The sequence below is a fragment of the Antedon bifida genome, chromosome 10 (assembly GCF_963402885.1).
Source record: "Antedon bifida chromosome 10, ecAntBifi1.1, whole genome shotgun sequence".
Taxonomy (NCBI): Eukaryota; Metazoa; Echinodermata; class Crinoidea; order Comatulida; family Antedonidae; genus Antedon; species Antedon bifida.
This window is the reverse complement of record NC_136235.1, coordinates 2,366,881-2,392,851: the sequence shown is the minus strand read 5'-3', so window position 1 is coordinate 2,392,851 and position 25,971 is coordinate 2,366,881. Positions and strand designations below refer to the sequence as shown.

Here is a 25,971-nt window from a genome sequence, read left to right as displayed (position 1 = left end):
GTAGTTTTAAAATCAAACTGAATACTCATAGGGCCTACAACTATCTAATAATGAAGGTAGCAATATTTATTATTTAGCAACATTGAGGAATTCAGAAATGTTTTTACATCCGCCAAAGATGTGAAACTTGGAATTACATTCATTTTGATTCATTTTAAGTTAATACTATTATTTATTTTTGTATGCCTTTTATGTTGTGTATTTCACACACATTTTTTTTCTTGTTGATGAGACGTTTTGATCCTGTAATTTGGCCTACATGCTCTTAATGCTAACCTACACTTTTATTTTATTATTTAAATATAAGATTACATTTATAAATGTGTAAAATAAAGGACATTCAATGGTGATATGTGATGCAAGCACTTGTAATACTATTCAATCAAACAATTTCAGCAAAAGTCAAAATTAAGCATTGAATAGACACTGTTCACACATTATAGTTATTAAAGTACAATCATCACCGCTTTTGCAGTATCGCATAAGGAAACATATATTTAAATGACAGAACATACCTCCAATCCTTATTAGCTGCGTTATTCTATTTAATTACAGATATGGTCATCGCAATGTTGCCGCTATTCGTCGTGTTCGTGCGAGTATAGCCAACCATTCCTATTCGCTGATACTTTGTACCGCCTACAAATCCATGGTACACACGCCATCACTACCCGGCGGATCATTCTTAAACTGTAAGACGGCAAAACAGACTCTTGGAGCTAGTTAACAAACAGTATTGTAATTAATGGTACTTTTAATAGGATAATTAGGCCCTATCCGAGTTCTAAACATTGATTAGAGTAAATCTAAACCTTTGGTTTTCATTTCTGGTTCAACAAAATCAAATCATGGATAGCGGTAAGTTTTATTTTTATTTTCTTTTTATATTTGAAATTTATAAGAATATATCACATTTGTGCATGTTCATAACCCGTATCGACTTGATGTCGCAGGTATCTTATTCAACTGTAACTGTTTCGTTTCACTGAAGTCCCATTTGTCATTTCATTTTTTTAAATTATTATATTGTGTCATCTGTGAATAGGATGACATTTTTATCATTGGACAAAATGTATTTACGTATAATATCAATATTATGTTACTTCAATTTTCCTAGAAGGAGTTTTATAAACCACCGTTCGAGACGATAGTGACGTGAGCATAAAGCTAACTAAAGAATAATGTATCAAAATAATTTTTAATTCTTTTTTGTTGTTTATTTTGTATATTTTTTAGGCCTATTGTTCACTTTCTCAGATTGCCTCACCTTATTTGTAGATATTCAATTAAATGGCTTGCGTTAAATGTACCTGTTTCTCCGTTCAAAGTTAAGAACCTTGCAGTTTCTGTTGGGGAAACTCTTCTCTCAAATATTGCTATTACTTTCCAGTATCGTTGGGATGTTAACAAATTAATGTCATCTCCTTTAGTTTACAATATATGTTAAAATAATATGTCTATACACTGTAAAAATAGTGTTTAGATCTTAAACATGTATTTTGTACTCACCTTTTCCACACATTTAGCCTTAAACGTGTTTAGATATGAACATGTTCAGGAATACATTAGCGTGTTTTAGTTTTTACTTTAACAAGCAAGGAATTAATGTAGGTAAATATAAACTTAGGCAGGCAATTTTTTTCAAAGCTAATTCCTTAAAGGCTGGAAATTATTCAGAAATTAATATAGGTAAATATAAAATTAGGCAATTTTTCTCAAGGCTAATTCCTCAAAGGCTGGAAATTATTCAGAAATGTTTCAAATGCAATAGGAATCAGTGTGCTATTATTACAGTATTAATTCCGTTTGTTACGATATGATAAACAAGTTGGTATTTGCATTAAATGACGTGTAATTGATCAGGAGGGTATTAACATGCTCGCCTCATCCAATCTGTCACATTTTCTATTCATGTTGGCTTTCTTATAATCCGGTTTTAGAAAACAATTTCGGTAATAGAAAACACGTTTCATTGTAATTAAACAATAATATATATATTTAATGAATATAGCAGTGGTATTGAATGAGAGGAGATTGTTATCATGACGACACAGTTTTTATAAAGATAAGAAGACGATGAATCATGCTAAAAAAGAGAAATTCAAACAATGTTTACACAAAATAGGAGTACTAAGAAAAAGACTTACTTAATTTCAACGAAAGATGTCAATGTCACTATTACGGAATGACATTCCGTGAAAGGGAACACCGAAGATGTCGACAATTGGGGAGGACGAAAGCAAAAGAAGAAGAAGAAAGGAGGAGGTGTATAATGACAACGTCGATGCTACGGGTTAGACCATATTATCAGAGGAATAATGATAAGAATAAGAAAAATGCATTGATGACGATAAATATAGTGAAAGCTTGGATGATCATCAAATAATACGAATAATGATGACGACGACACTGAGTACAAAATGATAATTACGATGCATGTCAAAAAGACAACAATATTTATTTGCTCTCAAGTGCTCAAATTAGACACACACGAACCACGGTCCCGAGCTAATAGCCAATTACTCCTTTACACAGTGAACAGTGATAGATTCTTCCCTGGTTTACCGGAGTATTCATGTTATACACTATAACTACCGAAAAAAACGACAGATTTTTCGCTGGTTTACCGGAGTATTCGTGTTATACACTATAACTACCGAAAAGACGACAGATTCTTCGCTGGTTTACCGGAGTATTCGTGTTATACACTATAACTACCGAAAAGACGACAGATTCTTCGCTGGTTTACCGGAGTATTCGTGTTATACACTATAACTACCAAAAAGACGACAGATTCTTCACTGGTTTACCGGAGTATTCGTGTTATACACTATAACTACCCAAAAGATGACAGATTCTTCGCTGGTTTACCGGATTATTCGTGTTCTACACTATAACTACCGAAAAGAGTTATCTGGCGACCATGCCGATTATCCAACACAAGTATTTTATATATACGCATTATAATTATAAACGATGTTACCAATTCCGGGTCTCATACAGAAGACAGTGCATTGATAACTTAATTTCAATTAATTATACCTAATATTCAACATTTCTTTTTACGTCATTTGTTAAAAATCACCTTGATTTTGGAGTTACACGCGCAAAAATGATAGACACGACCTTACTTACACTATACTTTCATAGTGTAAGTCGAAGCAAAATTAATCCATTTAAATAGGCATCTACGTTCGTCCATTATACAGTATTCTATAACTAAAGCTTACAATCCATCGGGTATTAATACAATAATTTATCATCATAGACAAGCACAACTTCAATACCACGTTAATATATATGTATCAAGTGTTAACAGGATTTGTCTTTATTTCAGATGCAGTTTTTTAAAATATATCAAAACGTGCTATCAGCCAAAATTGAATATTGCGCATGGGTGATATTGTATAAAATATGTTTTTGCTTCATCTTTTGTATATTATACTGGACATAATACACTCATAAATAAATATATTAAATATTAATAAACTGATTTGCTGATATAATCCATTAGAAAACTTGTTAGGCCTTACTCGATCTACACTAATCGACTTATAATATAGACAACTGCTTCTTTCTATTATAAAACATTTTGAATGTAAGCCTAGACTAATCTTCAAAACGAACTCCAAATTCTCTCTATACTAGTAATGCTATTAAATTATGTAATTAATGTTTATTCTGCTTAAAAGGCGGTTAACTCGCGTTTATTTTATATTGAAACTTACTTTCACAGTAAACATGCGGGGTCCATATATGCAAATAGTTTTTCCCTTTTTAAAAACTTCCAGCATCCACATATTAGGCCTATAACAATTTCTAGATAACGTTGTTTTTAGCTGTGTGTATGCTGCTCTTTTTATTTTAAAGAATGTATTGTCCCTAAAAACATGAAAAATGCGGATTTTAAAAATCTTGTTAAAAACTTTTAATAGGCCATTTTGGCCATCACTTGTTAATTAAATTACACGAAGATGAAAATGCTACATGTGTCGTTCATCAGTTACACAATTCAGTCCAGTAATGCATGGTTCTCCTACATTATATTACGGTTGTTTGTGGTGGTGTAGAGTATTATATTTATTTATTCGCACTAACCACTCAATTTGTTTTTATTTTACTAACAAAAGTACAATTACATAAAGGTGGTTGACAATAAAGTAAATTTGTTGTAACAGTGACCAAAAGGAAACTTCGTTTAAGTTCTTACTATGCTTTTAATTTTGCTTTAAAATTACGTTAACACAACAAAATAATGGACGCGTCACAGCTCTATGAAGACATCTAGTACACTAATTGCAAAATGTGAATAAAACTAGAAGAATAGCCTAAACTGTCCGTGTCACGTAGAGCGAAGGAGACAACTGGCTTTTTGAATCACAGTCGTAAATTGAGCCGACCATGCGTTTGGGATTGCATCTTTTACTATTAAAAATATGTCACATGGCGACATAACGCTTTTCTTATTATAGTAAAAAAAAGCAACAATTTCTATTAAATATTGATGTTTATATCAAAATGAACATTAAATGAATATAGTTGAATAATCCAAAAGGTCAAACTAGGGCTAGGGACTTATTTCACAGAATGATATTGAAATTTTATATTCAATATCCAACTAATGTTAATAATATCAATAATAATTCAACTGATTGTATTTAAAGCTCTGTGTACACTATCAAACTAGTTTGACAAAAAAAAGTGTGATATGGCCAAATATGGTAGTGATATGACATCATCATGTCCATATATGGGCACACTACATTTTTTTGTCACATAAAGTTTGATAGTGTAGACAGAGCTTTAAAGGTCAATTTAAGGATGTAGGACGTTGACACAATTAATATTAATTTAACAAGCAAGATTAAAGGAACGCCCTTTATTATTGGTGTATACTATATTGAGAAGACTTACAATAATCTTTTTTTTATTAATATATAATATATTAAATGCGAAATCAGCAATCAGTTTCCGAACATTGATTTTTTAAATTAAACTTTAAACTAGATTTTTTAAGTTTTTGTTCCTATTAATTATAGATATCAATAGTAAATCTAATCCTATAGTTCTATACATGTTTGTATTAGTGAACAAATAACAAGTCGACAGTGAAAACATTAGTATCGCGTCAGGTTTTAGACACTCACTGTTAAACGAGTCTTTTTGTAGTCTTTTAAATATCATAAACCAAGAAAGATTACAAATATTCGACTATTTTGATCATTTAAAGATAAAATAGGCCTAGTATTGCTTAATTCTCAGTGTGTGGGCTTATTTAAATCCATAGATCTTGCTTATGAGTAACTTTTGTACAATTTTGAATATAAAATAAAATATGTCAACCGGTATCATACGTCTATTAAATCGGCCTACACCAATATTTAAATTGTATACGAACTGTTAGACGAGCATGCAAGGCAGGCCTTATGTTGTGCTCCTACTGTATAGTATAAGCCCTCTCTTCTCCAGCCTATTCCCAGGCCTGATACAGGGGCTATTTTGTGAACCAATTCGTCTCAAATGATGAAATGGGTTCTTTAAAGTGCACACGGATAAACTGTGTACACTGGGCCTACTGTTTATAGTCCTTATCTGAGAAGACTTGTTGTTGATGTTATTAGATTGAATATTAATGATTCTGTATAGTCAAAAAGTTCAGGATTAATAGCAAAGTTAGCTGAAAGGAATTAGGTAAATGGGCAGTTTGCTATCTCTTAAATTCACTATAATGTAGTTAATTCTACACACCATTAACTGAATTTGAGTAAAACAAGTTTTAGCATGCTATGAATAAAGTTCACCATCAAGTCCCTGATTGCCTATCCGTGTTATCACTTGACGCGCGCGTGCAAATGCCGTGCCATTTTAAGCTTGGGACGCAACGCAGGAACATTAAACGCAATGCAAGTAATGGATTATTCGAACTGTCGCTTGTCATTGGTCAACTCGTCTTGTGTTGCGCTTACGTCCATTTGCGTTGTGTCCTGGGAACTTTTATATTGGGGAACTACATTTTTTTTTTTATTTCAACTCTAAAGTAAAATGTAATAAATAGTAATTTTTGATCTTGACATACCTTCAAAAACACTTTAGATTGTAAATTTCATTTCCTTTTAAAAGACGTATTTACGGATTAGGAATATGCATTTAAGGATCAAGGCAAAATGCTAAGACGCCTAACATGATTAACGAGTGAAATTGTGTTTAAATCAAACATTATAATGTATTCCGATCCTGTCAATCCATATTTAATTGATTAATCAAAAGGTGTAATCACCGAAATTAAGATACAAATAAAAGAAAAATGAATAGGTCCAGGTTCGCGGTATCACCTAAACAGTGTAATGAGCATGAACACGCAATGTTACGTCACCACTTAGTCATCAGTTATAATTGTATGCAAAATTAAATTCTGACTTCTGCGTCTGTAAGTGCATGCCCTGTGTGTTGATTATTGACACTGAGCAATGTGTAATAAGTATCTATACTGTACGCATGCGTATGAACCAATTGGAGTTGTGATAACTTCACTAACTAAGAAATATGTGTCGTGCAACCGATAATTATTTATTAGCAAAGACACAAGGTAGGAACCAACAATCGAACGTAGACGTTCGGAATATCCATCGCTTGTGATTGGTAAAATCACTAAGCATGGTTCCCACTAACGCAGCGCAAGACGTAAGCCGCAACGCAATCAAACTGACCAATCAAAAGCGATGAATTATTCGAACTGTCGCTTTTGATTGGTCGTTGCGTCTGATGGGACCCAATCATTACAAACTTGCCACAATCGTATCACAACCTTCATTAAGTTTCCTTAATATGCAAGAAGAAAGTATTTTTTTAATTGTCGAGACATTACACTATTAAATTCACGTTATAACAGCTGAATAGGCCTAGGACTAAGATATAACACAAGCAAGAAGTTCAAATTCAATTTTCCATGCATTTACATATTACATGGTCCTCCTGTTATTACGTAATGCCGTGCTATTGTTCGTACTGGCGTTGTTCACAGCTGGCGTTTTGGATTGAGTCGCGTGTTTGAAACTTGAACAATTCATGTTTCTCTATAAGATATAGTTGTTGTCTGGTCGTGTACACTTTATGTTGTCTCTGTCTAATACCATAATAACGTGCGTATCATAGTTTTTATTCACATTTTCCTAATCATTATTATTAGTATAATAATTATAGATAGATTTATATAGCGCAAATAAACGATGTCTCTATGCGCTCGACAATAAAGAGAAAGAGTATTGGTATATTTAAACTATTTGGGGCATTAACGGGTGTTCATTGAAATTAAAGATAAAATTAGGGAACATTTGAATTTATCATTACATTACATTAATCCAGAGGTATGAACTCTCAAAACATCATATTAGCAATAAGTAATTGACATGGCGACGATTATACAGACAGGGTTGGAATAAATTGCCAATTACACATCATGATTAATCTTTGGTGCGGGAATTAAAAAATAACATTTAAAACGTCGATTAATTCCAAATTGATTGATAAATATAAGAGTATCAATAGATTAATCTTTTTGAAATAATTTATATTTGTAATTTGTTCTGCAACAATTGGTTAATACTTGTTCTGCATCAACAGTATGATGACGTGTTACTCATCAGTCGTGCAATTTATATTATTCCCAGATCAACCTAACATTATGTTTATTATTAATCATGACGTCACGGTTGATGATGATGATGATGAGATATTAGAGGAGGATTCTAAGGTAAAAAAAATGATGGGAGGTGAAGGGAAGGGGGTTAAGAATGTGACTGAAATTCAATTAACAACGCGTCTCTTTAGAATTTGTAAATTTGACTGAAAGGTGTAATGGTCGTCAAACTTGTCATTTTAATAGAGAAAGAGAGTTATACTTTATATAAAAGTTCACAAACGTCATTAAACTCAACAATTAAACTCCAGGTTTGCATTCAGTTTTCCATTAGTGTGTCATTTTTAGAGAACATATATTTGTTTCATTAATATTCATACAGTTACAGAAACGTCACCACTAATTTAGAGTATTTTAGCATTTAGCTTTTAAAGTACGCGTGATTTATTTTGTTAGCAGGCTGGTAAACACCGTTCGAATTGACTTCATTATTTTGATGTTAAATATATTCATTCATTTAAAGATGCAAAAACTTGCAAACTGAAGTTTAATCAAATCGAACTTTGAATAGGCCATTTTATAGTTTTAATAAAGTTAATCACTTCCCATAGAAAAAAAATATGTTTTTATAAAAATAATGACAAATTAACGGTTAAATTCAACAAAACCTCATTGGCTGGCAGCCAATTCGACTATTTTTTTGCTTTCAATTACAGTTTTTTCAGGTAAATAATTTGTTTTTTTTAATCTAATTTTTGGTCAAAGTGAATAACTAATTTTGTGGCATTAAAATGGCATATTCAGCCAAAAAGTGTTTAAGAATATTTTTTTCAGGGGGACAATACATCTTTAATTTAAAAGAATATTTGCACTATAGGCTACAAATGGAATTATGTTATAATATCATTTTATAGGCCCTTTATAGCGGCAAAATATTTATACGGTCTTTAAATGTATTCTATTATGGCGCCTCAGAACATCTCTATTGTGTGAATGGGGATCAATAGTGCTATACTAAGATTGATGGCATTAAATTTACAGCAATAAACTTAACATCTGTATCCGTATCTTAGTCTGAACTATATTCATAAAGATGTTTCATTTTTGTGTGACGTCATCGGTTATTGTCTTTGCCAGACATGTCGCCAAATTTGAATGTAAAACCGAAGTTGGTATTTTAGTAACAGTAGACCATGGTATAATAAGTTCAACATTCCGTGTGTGTATTCTGTATTGTTTTCTGAAATGTTCCAGAAACAGTCTCATTATGTACCTATATTAACTTGACATAGGACTTGTGGCTACAATAGGCTAGTAATTATTGTACAGTAGGCTAGTCCATAACAATAGAAATAATAATTGTACAATAAGCTAGTCCATAACAATAGTAATTATTACTAAAAACTGCCGTAGTAGATAATAGGGAATAAAGATTTAAAAATTGTGAGATAAAAAAAAAACAATTGAAAACACAAATCACTGTGTATTTATTTACAAGAAAAACTCTAAGTCACGTAAGAATGATATTTTGAGAAAAAGTCGCCCAATTAAGATATCCGATTATCATTGATGTATCTCGTGCACATACTACAGTATTTTCCCAGTATCAAGGAATATTTGGTAATACAGCATATCATCTCTATACCGTAAATCTTCTAATAGTAACCCACACTCTAATAGTAACCCCCCTTCTAATAGTAACCCACCTTCTTAAGTCAATCTATAATAATAACCCACTACTCTAATAGTAACCCATGTGGGTTACTGTTAGAGTCACAAAAACGTATATTATGATGCAGCCGTATTTTGAAAGTACTGGAGATAATGCATGTTGATCTCGGAAGTAGGGGAGGATTGAGTGTTTTTGAGTTTATAAAATGTGTTTATTCGTACTGTTCTATTATTTTGTTATGAGTTGCTGACCGGAAAAGTTAGGGGGTGGGTTACTATTTTCATGTGCCTAATTTAAGATTAGTAATAGTAACCCACTACTCTAATAGTAACTCCACTTCTAATAGTAACCCACCCTAAAAAAATAATCAAAGAATAATAACCCAGGGTTACGATTAGAAGATTTACGATATGCCATTAACTACGTATCCGGATATTCACCCCCTGGACATTTACCCCCCGGACAACCACCACCTGGACAACTACCCCCTTAGGACAACTACCCCTTTAGGACAACTACCCCCCGGACAAATACCCCCCGGACAACTACCCCCTTAGGACAACAACCCCCTTAGGACAACTACCCCCCGGACAATTACCCCCTAGGAACAACCTGACTCTGCAACAGTGTATAATAGGTAGTTGACCGGGGGGTAGTTGTCCTAAAGGGGTAGTTGTCCGGGGGGGTTGTTATCCTAAGGGGGTAGTTGTCCTAAGGGGGTAGTTGTCCGGGGAGTAGTTGTCCGGGGGGTAGTTGTCCTAAGGGGGTAGTTGTCCGGGTGGTAAACATCCGGGGGGTAACTGTTTAGGGGGTAGGTGTCCTAGAACCCATTAACTATTATGAATTGATAACAACTGTGAGAAAAGAAAAAAAAGTAAAATAGGTATCATAGATAAACTAATAATTATTCTGCATTAAAAAATCAACAAAAGTAACAAAATGTGGAATCATGATTTATTCTCAAGGTTTTTTTTGTGCGTTATTTTGTCATTTTATAAACATAATACATCGTTAATGTAATTACTGTATTCGCTTTTAAGACGTTTGTCTTTATTATATGTCGTGTCATCTCTAAACACTTACCACTGAAGCACCGAAAGGTACATCATCACAATTAATTTAAGAAACGAATGAATGATACGTTAAGTAAAAGAAATCAACACCATTACGTTATATGATATGATTGGTGTACTTCGGCATAATGTAACAGTTCGACTTCAATTATTGAAATTATTAAGCCTAGAAGTGAAGCTACGCCTAAATGGAGTGCGTACATCACAGTTTAGTTCTGAAATTATATGGTAGGTTTACTTTAAAGTCCCATTCCCTACGTTTTTTAGATCTAATTTAAGGTCACCAACTACATTTAATGTAAAAATAAATACTATATGGTCCTATTGAGATAACTTTTTTCGTCTTTAAACGGTTAAAAAATGTGAAAAACAAGTCGATTCTAATAATTTAAGCGGCCCGCGCTATAAATCCCAACATGCATTGCGCGCGGATTGATATTTTCTTTTTTCTTCTGTAATTCACCCACGTTTCGATCGATCGTGAAGCGAAAACGGAAGACTCGGCCTAAATTTTCAGCAAAAATACAGGGTTTCTCCCAATTTGTATCAACGGATTCTGGCAAAAATAGAAAGACAACTAATGCAGCATCTACACAACGTCAGGCTAGGTATATAGCTAGTGTACGATGTTCGTACGACCGATGTTTACCAGCTAGGCCTACAAAACTAAGCCTAGCTAGGCTAGACCTAAAGACCGTCCCTGAGAGGACATTCACCGCGAGCTAATTAGGTAGGCTTGGTGCATTGTTTCTCTCTTTTTATAATAATTTATCATAAAACGCACATTTAAGACAAGAAATTACCTGGTTTAATGTTTTTAAAGTAATATATATGCATTATTTTTACAAAATTTAGGGAATGGGTTTAAATTTAGTCCTTTCAAAGTTCCTGTCGTATCAAGTTAGTTCGGAATTTGTAAACTCAAACTGGGCATGCGCAAACTCTGGAGCACGTCTGGTAGAAGAGAGTCTATGAGATGTATGCAAACAGTAGTCTGTAAGACCTGTAAAATAAACAATGTTTTCGTGTTGGCTGTCAACATAGGCCGGGTAAAATACCACAAATGTATCATTGAATAATGGTCAAAACAATCCTTCCTCTATGGCAAAAATGTTTGGCGAATGGTGTGTATAGATGAAGATGTGTTTGATTAGTGACTATAATACCTCTGTCAAAATTTAAAATTGAAGCATCATTTAATCAGGGAGTTGTACAACTCCCTGATTTAATGAAAACAGAGCAATAACTAACACTGTTACGTTGTGAGAAATAGTTTTTTAGTTTGTTATTTATTTACTTCAGTTATATTAGAAAATACCAGGTGTCTTGCAATCTCACACATTTTCATAAAAAGAATTTTTGGGAAAATGTACGCGCTCTGCACATTGACAATACTGACCCAACAGACACTCGTGACATGTCAAAGTTCACAATAAAACATTGACTTACCCAAGTAATAATATTTATAGAATAATACACAATTTCACCTTAATGTAACCTTTTCAAAGCAATAGTCAGTCTTAGTGACGTCATTGGGCCTTTTGAGATTTTCTATTGCATGCATCAATTATTAAAAACATTTCGAACTTCAACGATAATTTAAAATACGATTTGTTTTCTGACAGAAAGTAATAAAATGTTGGTTCATTTTGTTTAATGTTGAATTGGATCGATACATTATTTATTAGAAATAAATTAAAAGTTATTTTATTGTCTGCGCCATGACGTTAATATGAAAAGATTATCGTTATACAAGTGCCTTCACGACGAAGGGTTAATCTTCTAAGGTAATAAGTTACTGCAGTACTTGCTTGTAGTTAGAGTAATGATTGGCCTCATCTCCGTTAATTTTGTCGGAAATTCAATAACGTGTTTGTTTCATGATCCAAAAACAAACTTTGTAATATCTTGTTTACTCTTTAATCATATATAATAATATGAAGTAATACTTTGATTACGTCATGAGCGCAGCGTTGTATATTTGTGAAGGAACACTTTAAGTTTGATGTTATAATGATTATATTATATTGTGTGCAGCCCTTCACATTTGACTACGTCATGTACTTTCGTATTTAATTACACTTTTACCAATTAGTGGACATTCAGTTACAATTATCACATCGACATGAGTCTAGGTTAAGTCGATCTTCAATGTACTGTTTACAAAATGTAGATTTTATTGGCGGTGCTGTCCACCAAGCAATACAATAGGCCTAAGTATTAGAATAAAGTAATGAAAAACTTGGCTTCCCAACGCAACGACGTAAGCGCACTACGGCACGATAGATCACCCAAACTGTCGCGTGTGATTGGTCAACGCACTTACGTTGCGTTTATGTCGTTGCGTTGCGTTCAAGTGTGAACTACAGAAGAAATACCTATTGTAACATGCATTATTGAATTGAAAGTTTGTTTCCATCTGCATAGAATAATTATGTAACATAGCTGGTACAAAGACATTAAACATTATAATCAATATAACATTCATCTTTTTTTTTCTATTCCATATCCAATCGAAGCTTAATCGAAACATTATAAATCGTTTCAAGATTGATTTCAAGTATTTTATACAATTGCTTCTTATAGGCCTACAGTATATAATAGATAAATTATGATTGATATGATTAAAGCTCTGTTTACACTAGCAAACGTTATGTGAAAAAAAAATATTGGGCCCAAATATTGGTATTGATATGCCCAATTGTTAGTGATATGACATCATCATGTCCATATATGGGCATATCATTCATTTTTTTGTCAAACTAGTTTGAGTATAGACATGGTGTAATGTCTGATTCATTTAATTTAGTCAACGAATTGGTATTTTTGATAAATGAAACATTACCTATATTCTAGGTTCAGTGTCTAGAATTTGTAGGATAGGAAATTATGTGACGTGTATTCGGCCTGTAATGCCTGTATCAAAGCCTTTAACATACTACAGTACCATCGTATGTGGTGTATCCTATGATACTGGACATATAATGCTAAAATCTGGAGACAAATGAATTACGGAACAAGCAAGTCTTAGAATGAGTTATAACAGGGAACTCTTCCCTGGTAATAATTAGCACTTTGTTGACATTTATGGCTTAAAGCGATAAGACTTGAATTTATGGATGATAAAATGAATTTGTCATAGGCCTACTACCCTTTCACACTGTTAAATGATTATATTTATACGTAGAATGTTAATGTTTAAGTTGTATAGGCCTACTGTTATTACAAATCGAACTGCTTCTATAATCAACGGTTAGGCCACAGTCTGAAGTGGTGGATCATATTCCCACTTTTCCCCCGCCGCACACAATGATTTGGGGTCTGTGATCAACTCAAATCATTGGAACTCATCGAAGTAACCACGAACGATTAGATAATGTTTGCATCTAGTAAGGATGTTTGTTGATGAAATAGTTCACTCTGCCCTAAATTGAAAGCGTTTATTTTGACAGGAAATAAACCAAGTGATGCACACGCGTGAGTTGTCTTCTTAACGCATCTCGTATAATGTTAGCAAAACAGTAAGCAACTATCAGTCAGCAGTGTCATCTATTTAAACGTCTACACTTTTAAACACAGTCGTGTCTACTGATGGACACAGGCTGATTCTAGAAATAACGTTTATAATAACATTAAAATAATATGAACATTTCGAGGTTCTCTTTAACAAAAGGTCTCCACAGCCCTTACAATAAAAAAGAATGTTTTTAAAGCTTATTTTCCACGAATTTGTTTGCGCGAATCGAAAGCGTCAGTTTATACGCATGCGCAGAGAGAGATTTGGAAGATGGAAACGTGAATACGATTCGCGGGAACAAATTGTCTAGTAGAAAATCAGCTTTTAAACTGTTTCAACGTGACGAGTTTAACCAAGTTTAAGATCAAAATGGTTGTTACGAGTCTGTCAAGTCGAACTCGGTATTCCGACGTGTATATAAACGTACCTGTAAATAATAATTATACAACAATTAATAAAATGAAACAAAATAATGGACATTCTTTTTTCTACAGAATATTCTTATTCTTATGATAATTACTCATTGATCAGTGATGAGTACTTGGCTATCATCATGGACACTGTGAGACAGAAAGTACATCCTGGACCTTTCGAATGGATGATAATCTTCTCATACATCATCGTGTTTCTGTTTTCAATCATTGGTAACAGTTTAGTGTGCATCACCGTATTGCAAAATGAACAAATGCGTACAGTAACCAATATGTACATTGTGAACCTGAGTATTGCCGATATACTCGTTACTGTGTTATGCGTACCCTGGACAGTTACATATGAGGTTACTCATACTTGGTTCTTTGGAGCTACCGCTTGTTCGATTATATCGTATATTCAGGTGGGTGGTTGCTGATATTTAAAATAATAATATATAGGAAGAAATTTGAAATCACATCTAAAGATAGAAAACATAAAATATGTCACTCTCAACACCACCACATTGAGATCATTCACTCTCAACACCACAACATCGAGATCATTTATTCTCAACGCCACAACATTGAGATCATTCACTCTCAACACCACAAAATTGAGATCATTCACTCTCAACACCACAACATCGAGATCATTTAGTCTCAACGCCACAACATTGAGATCATTCACTCTCAACACCACAAAATTGAGATCATTCACTCTCAACACCACAACATTGAGATCATTCACTCTCAACACCACAACATTGAGATCATTCACTCCCAACGCCACAACATCAAGATCATTCACTCTCAACGCCACAACATCGAGATCATTCACTTTCAACACCAAAACATGCATGGAGATTCACCCTTACCTCTAACTCTAAATGTATTTTCAACCGCTCGGAAACATACATATAATTAGGAGCTCATGACTTAGCTTATATCAACCCCTTTCAACACCATGACATATGTAACCTTATTTATTATTAAATGTCACTATCTTTAATTATATTTACAGCTTGTTTGTGTTGGTGTGTCTATCTTTACGCTAACGTTCATCGCTCTAGACCGATATCTTGCTATCTGCTGCCCATTCAAGTACAAGATCAATCGGTCTAGGACCGTGGTCCTTATCGCTATAGCCTGGATGTTGGCAATCATTATTGCCTTGCCCGTCTACTTTGTTCATGAAATTGAAGAAGATTCTTTAAAAAGAATCCACAAGAAGGTTTGGTTGACTACTTGTGGTGAGGTAATTATATAGTTTACGATATCATCTCTATCCAAAAAATGACAACTTTGCCTCAAAATGAAATGTGGGATACACCTAAGGAGAAAAAAAAATAATGACTAGCACACCATGTTTTTATACGCCAGGCATCATACATAGTCATTCATTTTTTACTGGTCTGATATTATGCTTATTATTTACTCTTATTCTAAAAAACAATCTTACTGATTGTAAAACATTAACAATTTTTAAGAAATGTATAAAGTATTTTTATTTGTCAAATTATCATGGGTAAAGATATACATTTTCTCTGCATATATTTTTTTTTCATACTTATATAATTTGAAGTTTAGATATGGCGTTTACCTTTTTCCTTATTAAACTAATTTTAAATTTGTGTAGGGGTCTGATTGAGAAAGTTTATTACTTCTAAACCAGATCCTAACCAAAAAAATGGAAAATGTTATGTTAAATAAAATATGTACTATTTGTTGGTAGAATAAATATCACGAAACGAAACGAACTAATTTAACTAGGTGTATAACCCTTTTGTTATGGTTTCATAGAAAACAAATCTAAAAAACCTGGTACATAATTTAAACCAATGTTCATCTTTGTTTTATCTAGCAGTATTTATCAAATACAATATCTTTTAATTTATTTTATTTTATACAAATCCACCACTTACAGCTTTGTTTAACAGAAACAAAGACAATTACAACAACTTAAAAACACTTGACTGGAATTAAAAATGTCGATAAAGATAAACTTAATCTACTAATGTAACCATCTTTAAGAACATTGACTCTACTAATGGGAACACAAAGGATTTTTTTTTTCTTAAATTACAGGCGGGAACATGATCTATTATATAAAATTGTACTAATTTTATTTATTGTTTCGGCGATATAAAATTTGCCATATGCCTAATGTATACTATATCATTAATATTTATTACAGAAATGGAGTAACGAAACACTACAGAAGCTGTATCACATTGGACTAGTACTGGAATTATATATAGTTCCATTGTTTATCATCACATTAGCGTACACCAAGGTGTGTCGTACGCTGTGGTCAGGGATACCGACAGAGGAGAAAACATCCGGTAAAATGTAAGTATTGCAGTAGTATTGCAGTGCAGTACAGGTTGTAATTGTCACGATCTAATCTCTACATTTCATCAGAGTGTTTAATGCTGAGTCTGAAATTATTATTCTGAAAGTATTATTTCCTTGGGTTATCTTTTTTTTACATTTTTTTACATAACCATGACGTAAGCCCAGGGCCTGCCATGTCACCATTGAGACTGAACATGCACGTCAGTCAAACCGTAATCGATAATATATAGCATGCCTATCATGACCCCCAACCCACCCTGATCTAATGGTAGGGCTTCTGAATATCAAGAAGGAGTTAGAATCTTGGCTTGGCAGCTTTTCCTAATTTTTTTTCTGTTTAAAGATGAATTCATTAATTTTTATTGTAGAATGTTTTCTATCCCTATCAATTTCAATAAGTTTAGATATATTTTGTTCATTGTTCTTAAAACATTTGTGTTTTGTTCACTTTCTTTAACTTTACATTATTTTCTTGTAGGCCTGACAAAAAAATACGTACCTCTTCTACCAGTGCGGCCCAAACACAGACAGAGAATCGAAAGAAAGTGGCCCGGATGTTGATAGTCGTTGTTGTCCTTTTCGCATTGTGTTATTTTATGACACATGTTATGAACCTTCTTAAGTAAGTATGGATTTATATTTCCGGCGACTACAGTAACAACTACGACCATATGCATTTATTGTGTTGCGACTGGACCTAGAAGTCTAAGACTGTATCGAGGAATCGAATGAGGAAGCACATCCCGATGTTCCCGTGCGCGTGCGCACAATAAGTTAATTACCATTACCGAAATCGAAAGCTAATAATGAATCTAAATCTCATCTTTAGTGATAACAGTTATCATTGGCAATAATTTAACGGTCTAAAAAAGAAATTCTCAAAGCTAATTCACACCATACTGTAGGTCCATAATGACACTCATTCACACGTGGAGTTTTGTTATATAATTCGATTTCACTCTATATATCATTATAAACCAAACGTGGTGTAAAATAGTATTGTGATGGCGCTAGTTACAATCCGTCATGCGTGATTGATTAATGAATGACGTAATGCATAAACGGGCATAAATAGAGAAAAGCACTGTACGGGAGAATTATATTTCTTTCATCATTAAAGATGTATTGTCCCCCAAAAACATGAAAAATAAAGATGAATAAAATCAGACTTTGAATATATTATTTTGTAAGTTAATCACTTCCGTAGGAAAAAAAACCGGAAAAACTTTATGTTTTCACTTATAAAATGACAAAATAAATGGCAACCAAAAACACATTGGCTGGCAGCCAATTTGACTATTTTTTGCTTTAAATTACAGTTTTTTAGGTAAATGCATTTTTTTTAGATCAAATTTTTGGATAACTATGAGGTAACATTAAAATGGCATATTCAACAAAAAAATAACAACAATAGTTTTTTCAGGGGACAATACATCTTTAAACAGTATTATTCCTTTTCATTTTGATATTAGACTCTTTGGCGTTTTTGATGACTTTAACCTGTTCGACAAGAGTGACATCCAAGTGATGCTATTACTGAACACAGTCACCCACTGGTTTATGTATTTTAACAGTGCCGTCAACCCAATTATCTACAATTTCTTAAGCGGTAAGCAGGATCATTAATTATAATACTTGTACATATCTAATTTAGAGTCTAATTTTGTCAGTATCAACATGATGACGATATCAGCAGTTATATAGGGTATTGAAAAGAGGTTATACTGCACCAACGACTGCACAGACTATTAAGGCGCTTTAACCAATTTCTCGAAAGAAGTGCCCTTTCCCGTAGTTTGATACGCGCGCGCGTAAACCAATAAATGAAATTATTCAGATAATAGTTTACTTTTTTATTGTGTGAACACATTCTAATATTTTGTTATTGTAAACACAACAGAGAAATGAAGCAACAAATAAAATGCCAAAGTTCAAAAAGTTCATTTTTATGAAATATATGATCAATGATTATAAAAAGAAGGAATTTATGGTACAACTTTAATTGTATTGTCGATCGTTGATTTCCCTTTGAACTCTATCTAATTAATCGTATACAAATGATTCGATCTGTACACGTGTATCGGTCCACTTATTTCATCTCCGGATTAAATATTCGTCTTGCATAACCGGAAGTCATTACCTGTAACTAATGGCGAATGTAATTTTCTTTTTTTGTCAAAATAATGTTGATGTATCATATGATGTTAATTTGTGTTTAAGAAAGCAAAACAACTATCTTCCCAAAACGAATGATGAAAAAAGAAATGCACGTCAGAGTCAAATCATATTTTTGGTCAGATGTTTTGCTTACTCTGACTTTTGCTAAGTACATTCCGAGAATACTGGCGAAAAGTCTCGGGTGGGACCACCGTAGCATAAAGTACAATTACGTCATAGTAGACCAAAACATCTGACCAATAAGCTCTTATGAAGTTATTTATTTTATTAAATATTTTACAGCCAAGTTCAGGGAAGAGTTCAAAGCACTATGTTTATGCTGTTGTAGACGAAGTCAAAAGAAACGACAGGACATGTTATCTGATCCGGGCAGAACTACAGAATACATGGGTATGTCCTGCAAGAAATCTAGCGCACTTGAAAGTCGACGAACACACAATTCGTATACGGCCGTACAGACAGTTTAAATTTGTTTTTCCAAATCAAATCATGTAAACGGTTGGTATCGAACGTCCAATGCATACCAATCCATCTATTGAGGAAAACAATTATTTGATGGTTAACTGCTGGGAATATGTGAAAAAAAGTTTTTACATATTAGATTTTAGTTTACAGATAATTATGACGTGCGCGCGTATGACGTGCGCACCCGGCTACTCCTCCGTGGACAATTCCACCCGACATCACATAAAGACAGTAACATTCATGTGTTATTATTTTAGTTTAAATGACCCAAGCATTTATAATAATCTTGTAAATACGGGTAGCCATCATTCAGACTAAATTGTGAGTGTGTGTACCGGAGGGGAAATATTTGCATCAAGTTCTTAATTCCTTGTTCTATAACATTAGGAATACGCTTGACTATGACCGTTATATTTGCAATTATGCCCTGTATTTATATATGTATACCTCATTTTATAACGCTGTAGACACGAAGAATAAGAATGAAACATCATTCATATACATTTATTTGTCACAAATGTTTGTCTTTTTTAATGTGGTTTACAAAATGTCGGTCAATATTGCACAAATTCGAGAACAAGAAACAACACTTTTAAACAGTAATCAACCAATATTTTAATGTACAAACGGGGAATGCAAATTGGTTTCTTGGTATTCGATGCGGTAATCACTTTGCAGTTCAACTGACGCTTTAATACTAGATCATGGAGAATTCTCTACGCTAGGATGATCGAAGCGCCAAAGTAAACAAATTTGCAAATTAAAGGGTATCTTATTAAAAAAATGTTTATTTTAGAATAAAAACCTTTGCAACAACATTGATAATAAACCTAACAGAACACAATAATGCATGTTTGTCGGTTAAATAAGGAGACTATTAAATAGGACAGGCTTCTTTCAACGAATTAAAATATTCCCCCATTCAACAAATACAAAATCTTTAATTTTTGAATAAATTAAAAGGGTGATCTGGATAATCAAAAAAAAAAAATCCTAAAAAAATACCAAAAAAAACCAGTCATTTAATTATTAATTCTTCCAGCTCCGATTTTGGCCGCACGTTCATGGTTTTTGGACGCAGTCTCCAAACCTACCCATTTCTAAAAATCTGCAGTGCAATAGAAGTAGTAATTAGCTTATTCCGTTATTAACCAATACAACGTTTATCCCCGTGCAATAGATAACTATTATATACTGAAATTGTAATTATAAACGATGACTAAATAAATGGAAATGAATTGAATTGAATTATAAAACATACCCTATATCTATTTATCGATATTTGTTACGATTGGGATCTATATATAGTAAGCTTAATTGACGTTCATTTATACAATATCGATTCCTGCAAACGTGTCGTGTATTTACTTTTACCTCCAATTGCTTTTTAGATTTTAAATGAAAATTACAATCGAAATAAACTTAATGGCAATATATTTTTGTAAGGATTTTTTATTATTTCTTTATTAGCAAACACTGAATATGTATAACGGCAAAAACCAGTCATTTATAATAATCTCTATAGTTGTAAATAAGTTATGTAACAGTAAGTGCTATATTTATTGAAGCGTGTTTTATTTTGTAAATAACAGAAATAAAATTGTAAACGATAAATAATAAATTTTTCGTTTCTGCTAAATGTATATTGATTGTGAACATTTAATGTGTTTAAAGTGTTTTTAATCATTGAAACATTTTTATCATAAGGTGTATGTGTTGACTTTGTTGAATAAGAGCCGCGGGACGGGTATATACACATATTTACTTTCTGCAGATAAACCTCTGACAGAGATAACGTACTTAGACAAGGTTTTAATTGACTGTCAATAGTCAGTTAGAATCAATCTAATGCCAGATGCAGAATCAGGTGGGATTATTACGAGATTTAAGCTGAACAAACTTGCAATTGCAGTAGGTTGTTCAGTTATAGTGTTATGATACTAAAGCTCTGTCTACACTATCAAACTAGTTTCACAAAAATTAAAGTGTGATGTGCCCAAATATGGTAGTGATATGCCCAAATGTGCTAGTGATATGACATAAATGGGCACATCCCATTTTGTTGTCACATAAAGTTTGAAAGTGTAGACAGAGCTTTAAGTTGTTTTAAAATGGGAAAGTGGTGCGATAAGTTTGTTGAGAGTATATATATATAATTGATATTGTGTGTTTCATCATGAATTTGTATAGTTAGTGTAAAATGTTGTAATGTTATACGAATGTTTGTTATTTTGAAAATAACATGAATAAAGATGCTTTTTGCAGATAAAGTATGTTTTTTACGAATTTTGAAAAGAAACTTGTCTTTATTTTGGTATTGGTATAGTCGAAGGGTGGACTAAAACCATTCTCGTGGGCCTATATTTTATATTTAAGCAGTAAATAATTTTGATCACAGGGCCTAATGATTGATGTGGACGACGACGAGGACGGCGGCGACGTGGACGGCGGCGACGACGACGATTATGATGATGATTGATTATTATGATCACACGACCTCTTTGATTCAATTCTATTGTGATCATACATTGAACTTCGTTACACATTCTCCGCATATAAAACATTTAAGTTCAATAATAAATTTATTTTCAAATGGTAGAGTCTAGTCCTCCACTTGATAGGAAGTCTATACGTGCTATATGAGACCAATCAATGAGGTTGACCTCAACCCCACCCACTCTAAAAAAATGAATTCACTCAGCATTATCCCTGGATTCTCAAACCTTTCATCACATCATCATTTTTAACTTCTAAAGCTCTCTGGGCACATCACACTAGTTTGATAATGTAGACAGAGTATAACTCACAGTCGTTCCAGCTTGATGGTGATAATGGCAGTAAGGACTAAACTGAAGATGAAAACTTAAAAATATGATTATGATAGTCTCCGAAACAATGTATAATATAATATCTTGCAAAAGTAATGAACTACTTATATTATATTCAATACACTTTAATGTTTTTTTTTATTTATAGCACGTACAAACACAGTTGTTTTCAAACCGGATTAGATTTCAAACAGCAGATGCATTTTATCACTTGGATTGTTTATATCTTAATAAAATTGAGTTACAGATTTTAAACATTCACTAGGTGCAACAGTCGGTTTCATTTGTCTCCTAAAATGACAATATAATCTAATTTACAATCACGAATGAGCTAAGCATTATTTATATGGTAACCGGTTTTACGTCAGAGCCTAACTTTGAGGATCTACTTTGTAACAAATAAAATTATAAGATGAATGTAAATTACAGTAATCGAAATGTGTAGTAGTAAAAAAGGAACACATCATTAATAACAAGCGTTTTAACGAAGAAACTTGACAACACGACCGAACTCACACCCTTAACATTATCTAAATACATACATAGGGGGCCTACACGCTCTGTCTACACTACCAAACTAGTTTGACCAAAAAAAATGGTGATGCGCCCAAATATGGTAGTTGTATGCCCAAATATGGTAGTGATATGACATCATCATGTCCATATATATGTATTTCGTCACATAAAGTTTGATAGTGTAGACAGAGCTTAACACCGACAGCCATCAAACAATACCTTAAGAGCTTTAAAACACGTCCCAATTATCCATCCGCGAACATAGCACCGACGACAACTTCCTATATATACGTTTGCATTTTTTTTCGATATTATTCATACCTCTGTGTGAAATATACAAAATATTAATGACATCTGAATAGCGTCGTGTTTACTGCGTTCGAAAATGCAATCAACTTCTACTAATTTAATACTATTTTGTAGCTGGCTTTAATACACATGTCACTCTGTCAAATCCCATGGTATCAACATCGATATCAATGATACTTATTAGCATCTTTAATGAATTTGTCTCCAATTTTCTTTTTGAAAATCTAGCTTCGTCGTACATAGCCTACCACTAAGTATTAGCTTTGTTCCCACTAGGAGATCAGGGGCGAAATATGTCCTTAACAATGACCATCTTACGTTCCGCAAAACTGAATAAAAGGTAGCTTTAAGCTTGATTCCAACTCTAGGACGCAACGCAAGGACTAAACGCAACGCAAACTTGTTGACCAATGACAAGCGACAGTTTGAATAATCCATCGCTTGTGATTATTCAACTCACTTACGTTGCGTCTATGTCCTTGCGTTGCATCCTAGTGGTACCAAGTTTAGAATATGATCGTAATACCCGGAGCTACCCGGCTTTAACTCTAAAGGTGCGTGTAGTATGAACTCGGGTTTGTCTGTCTTGTCCATTTATGTATATTAAAAGAACTGCAATATTTTGTTGAATTTTCTGCAAGTTTTGAATGGCTGTTTTACCCTAAAACTGCAATAACTTTAAATGTGTATTTTAAACTGATCTTTCAATAGGGAGGGGACATTTGAAGGAAAATGTTGTGTCCACCACCCAGACCATGGTCCCTAATTAGAAGAAGTCTTCATGGAAGAGAAGCTAGTGGTAAAAGATAGGCGGTCACCGAAGCTGTGGTGGTACATCGGTCCTTAATTGGAGGGAATCCAACACCAATTCCAGAATTAGAAATATCATCAACTAGTGTTAACATCAGGATATTAAATATTTTTTTGGCACAAATTTATTTAATCTAAATTATTCAAATCTGAAAACGTTCAAATCCGGCTCAGAATATTTTGCCAGCGGCATTCTTTTTAAATATTTCCAAAGATTTGTTTTATTTAAATAATTGATGGCGATTTATGATGTAAGATGAAGTTTAATTTCATTCTCAAATTATTTTCAATTAATATAAATTGTAGGATTAATATTTAGTTTTGTCAAGGTGAACGTGATTTGGCTATATGGCATCACACTTCGACTGTTTTGGGGATCGAAGACGTTATATGCCTAAATAATATTAATAATACTTCGTTCTTTGCAATATTACCCAGGTCACTTTTTGGATCAAAAACGTATGGAAACATACGTACTCCCGTAACTAGTAATCAGCAGTGGAGTGAGGCAAACGTAAGTAAAGTGTCTTGCCTAAGTATAAGGATACAAGTAATGCGATAAGCATTTGGATTCGAACTCACGATTTCTCTAAACGACAGCAGGAGGTCAAAGTTTAACTTTAAGTCATGGCCACTAATTTGAAAGAGTAAAAATAAATAAAAATAAAGAAAATCAAATAATAAAGAAGGTATTAGTATGAAGTTATTGTTGAACGTGCAGCTGTACATTGAAATACTCTTTGAAAGTTAAAACACATTTTTTAAATTATCTGCGTCATCCCTTCATGTTCAAACTAAAATTGGATTTGATGACGTCACCAACAATAAACTAGCTTTGATTGCTTTATTATCATTAGTGTTTGAAATTCTGTATCACACAATAATAGTTATAAGACCGTAAACAAAGAATACGTAGGCCTACATGCTGAACTTACCGCTTAAAACAGCCAAAAAACGTTCTCGCGCGTACAATAGTCGTTTGATGTTTGCACGCGCGCGTAAACTAATCATGAAAAGCACTAATAAGAAGCTACACTATACTGTACATGAAATGCTTCCATTGAAATCTAGGCGGTTTTAACCATTTAATTATTTTTTTGATATGTTTAGTTTTCTTTTTTGCTTATGTCTTGTTTACCGTCATGTCCCTTAATAACAATAAAAATGAAGGTTTCGCCACGTGGTATCGACGACGTACTCAACAAAATACATACAACTGGGAGTGGTTATATTCAGAAATTTCGAATTTGTTAATTTGAACTAATTTGAAATTTGCTCTTTTATAAACAAAATACAATTAAGTTATTATTTTGTTTTATATAATCAATGATCAAGGATTACAACTGAAAATCTAGACCTTTTTTTTATAATGATGATGTTTGTTTTTTTATATACTTAGGAATAATTCTGACGTGTGGTAAACCTGCCAAAAAATGGTGAAGCACTTAGACATATATTTACTGCTCGCAAAAGTTTTAAATACACAGATTTATCTGCTAAGTTGACAACTCGGTTAGTTCAAATTGATAAGTATGAACTTTTATTAAATTTAGACTCATTTAAAGACATGTTATTGTATTTATGTACTATCTTGTTATGATTTCTCATATTCATCATCGTTACACTAAAGCGCGCGTTCTATTTCGCGCCATTTATTCTTGTCTGGGACGGGTGTATCTCTAGTGAGCATGTGTTGTTTACTACCGCTATAATTATTAAGATGTATTGCGTTCATTAATTGTGTGTATTTCTTTTATGATTATCTATAGGTATAGTTATTGTTATTCAATTTAACCAAAAATTGAATCGAAAAAAATCCACTTTATCTTATTTAATAAAAGTGTGATTGTATCCATTATTTTTTTTTGGCGCAATCTTTTAGAACAATGACTGTAATTAGTATTTTGTAGATATCTGAAACGTAAAGATATATGACAATCATCTCTTGAGCATTCAACAGTCGTAGTTCAGTATCAATGTAATTAAAGACTAATTAGACAGATTATTATCAAACTGAGTAGCTGTCGTGTTTGTCAGTAGTTCGGGCAAAATGTGTAAGCGTTGGTCAAAGTGTTACTTAGGAAATCACAACGGTAGCTATGTTCAAATATGTTATTAGGTCTACAGAACCTTAAAGAAATCAAGGCTTCTGAATTCATTGCAGCATGGAGGGGAGGGGAGAGTTATATAAGAATACGT

The 25,971-nt window shown here is 33.0% G+C and overlaps 1 protein-coding gene across 2 annotated transcripts; it reads left to right on the top strand.

Annotated features, from left to right (window-relative positions):
* The first annotated feature begins 582 nt into the window (after positions 1-582).
* On the top strand, positions 583-21,569 carry LOC144854818 (orexin receptor type 2-like). Of its 2 annotated transcripts, none has more exons than XM_078712807.1 (7): positions 583-858; positions 14,393-14,733; positions 15,333-15,566; positions 16,506-16,660; positions 17,145-17,288; positions 18,139-18,275; positions 19,127-21,569. In XM_078712807.1, the coding sequence occupies exons 1-7, from the start codon at positions 849-851 to the stop codon at positions 19,309-19,311; spliced, it is 1,206 nt and encodes a 401-aa protein (XP_078568933.1). In that variant the 5' UTR covers positions 583-848; the 3' UTR covers positions 19,312-21,569. The 2 variants fall into 2 exon arrangements, with proteins under 2 accessions (XP_078568933.1, XP_078568934.1); XM_078712808.1 differs by lacking the exon at positions 583-858 and adding an exon at positions 6,984-7,139.
* Positions 21,570-25,971: the final 4,402 nt, after the last annotated feature.

What these genes read in the sequence shown, in the direction of transcription:
- LOC144854818 (XM_078712807.1), top strand. An exon ending in GGTTGACTACTTGTGGTGAG is followed by an intron (nt 15,567 to 16,505) that starts GTAATTATATAG and finishes TATTTATTACAG; the next exon opens with AAATGGAGTAACGAAACACT. An exon ending in TATCTACAATTTCTTAAGCG is followed by an intron (nt 18,276 to 19,126) that starts GTAAGCAGGATC and finishes AATATTTTACAG; the next exon opens with CCAAGTTCAGGGAAGAGTTC.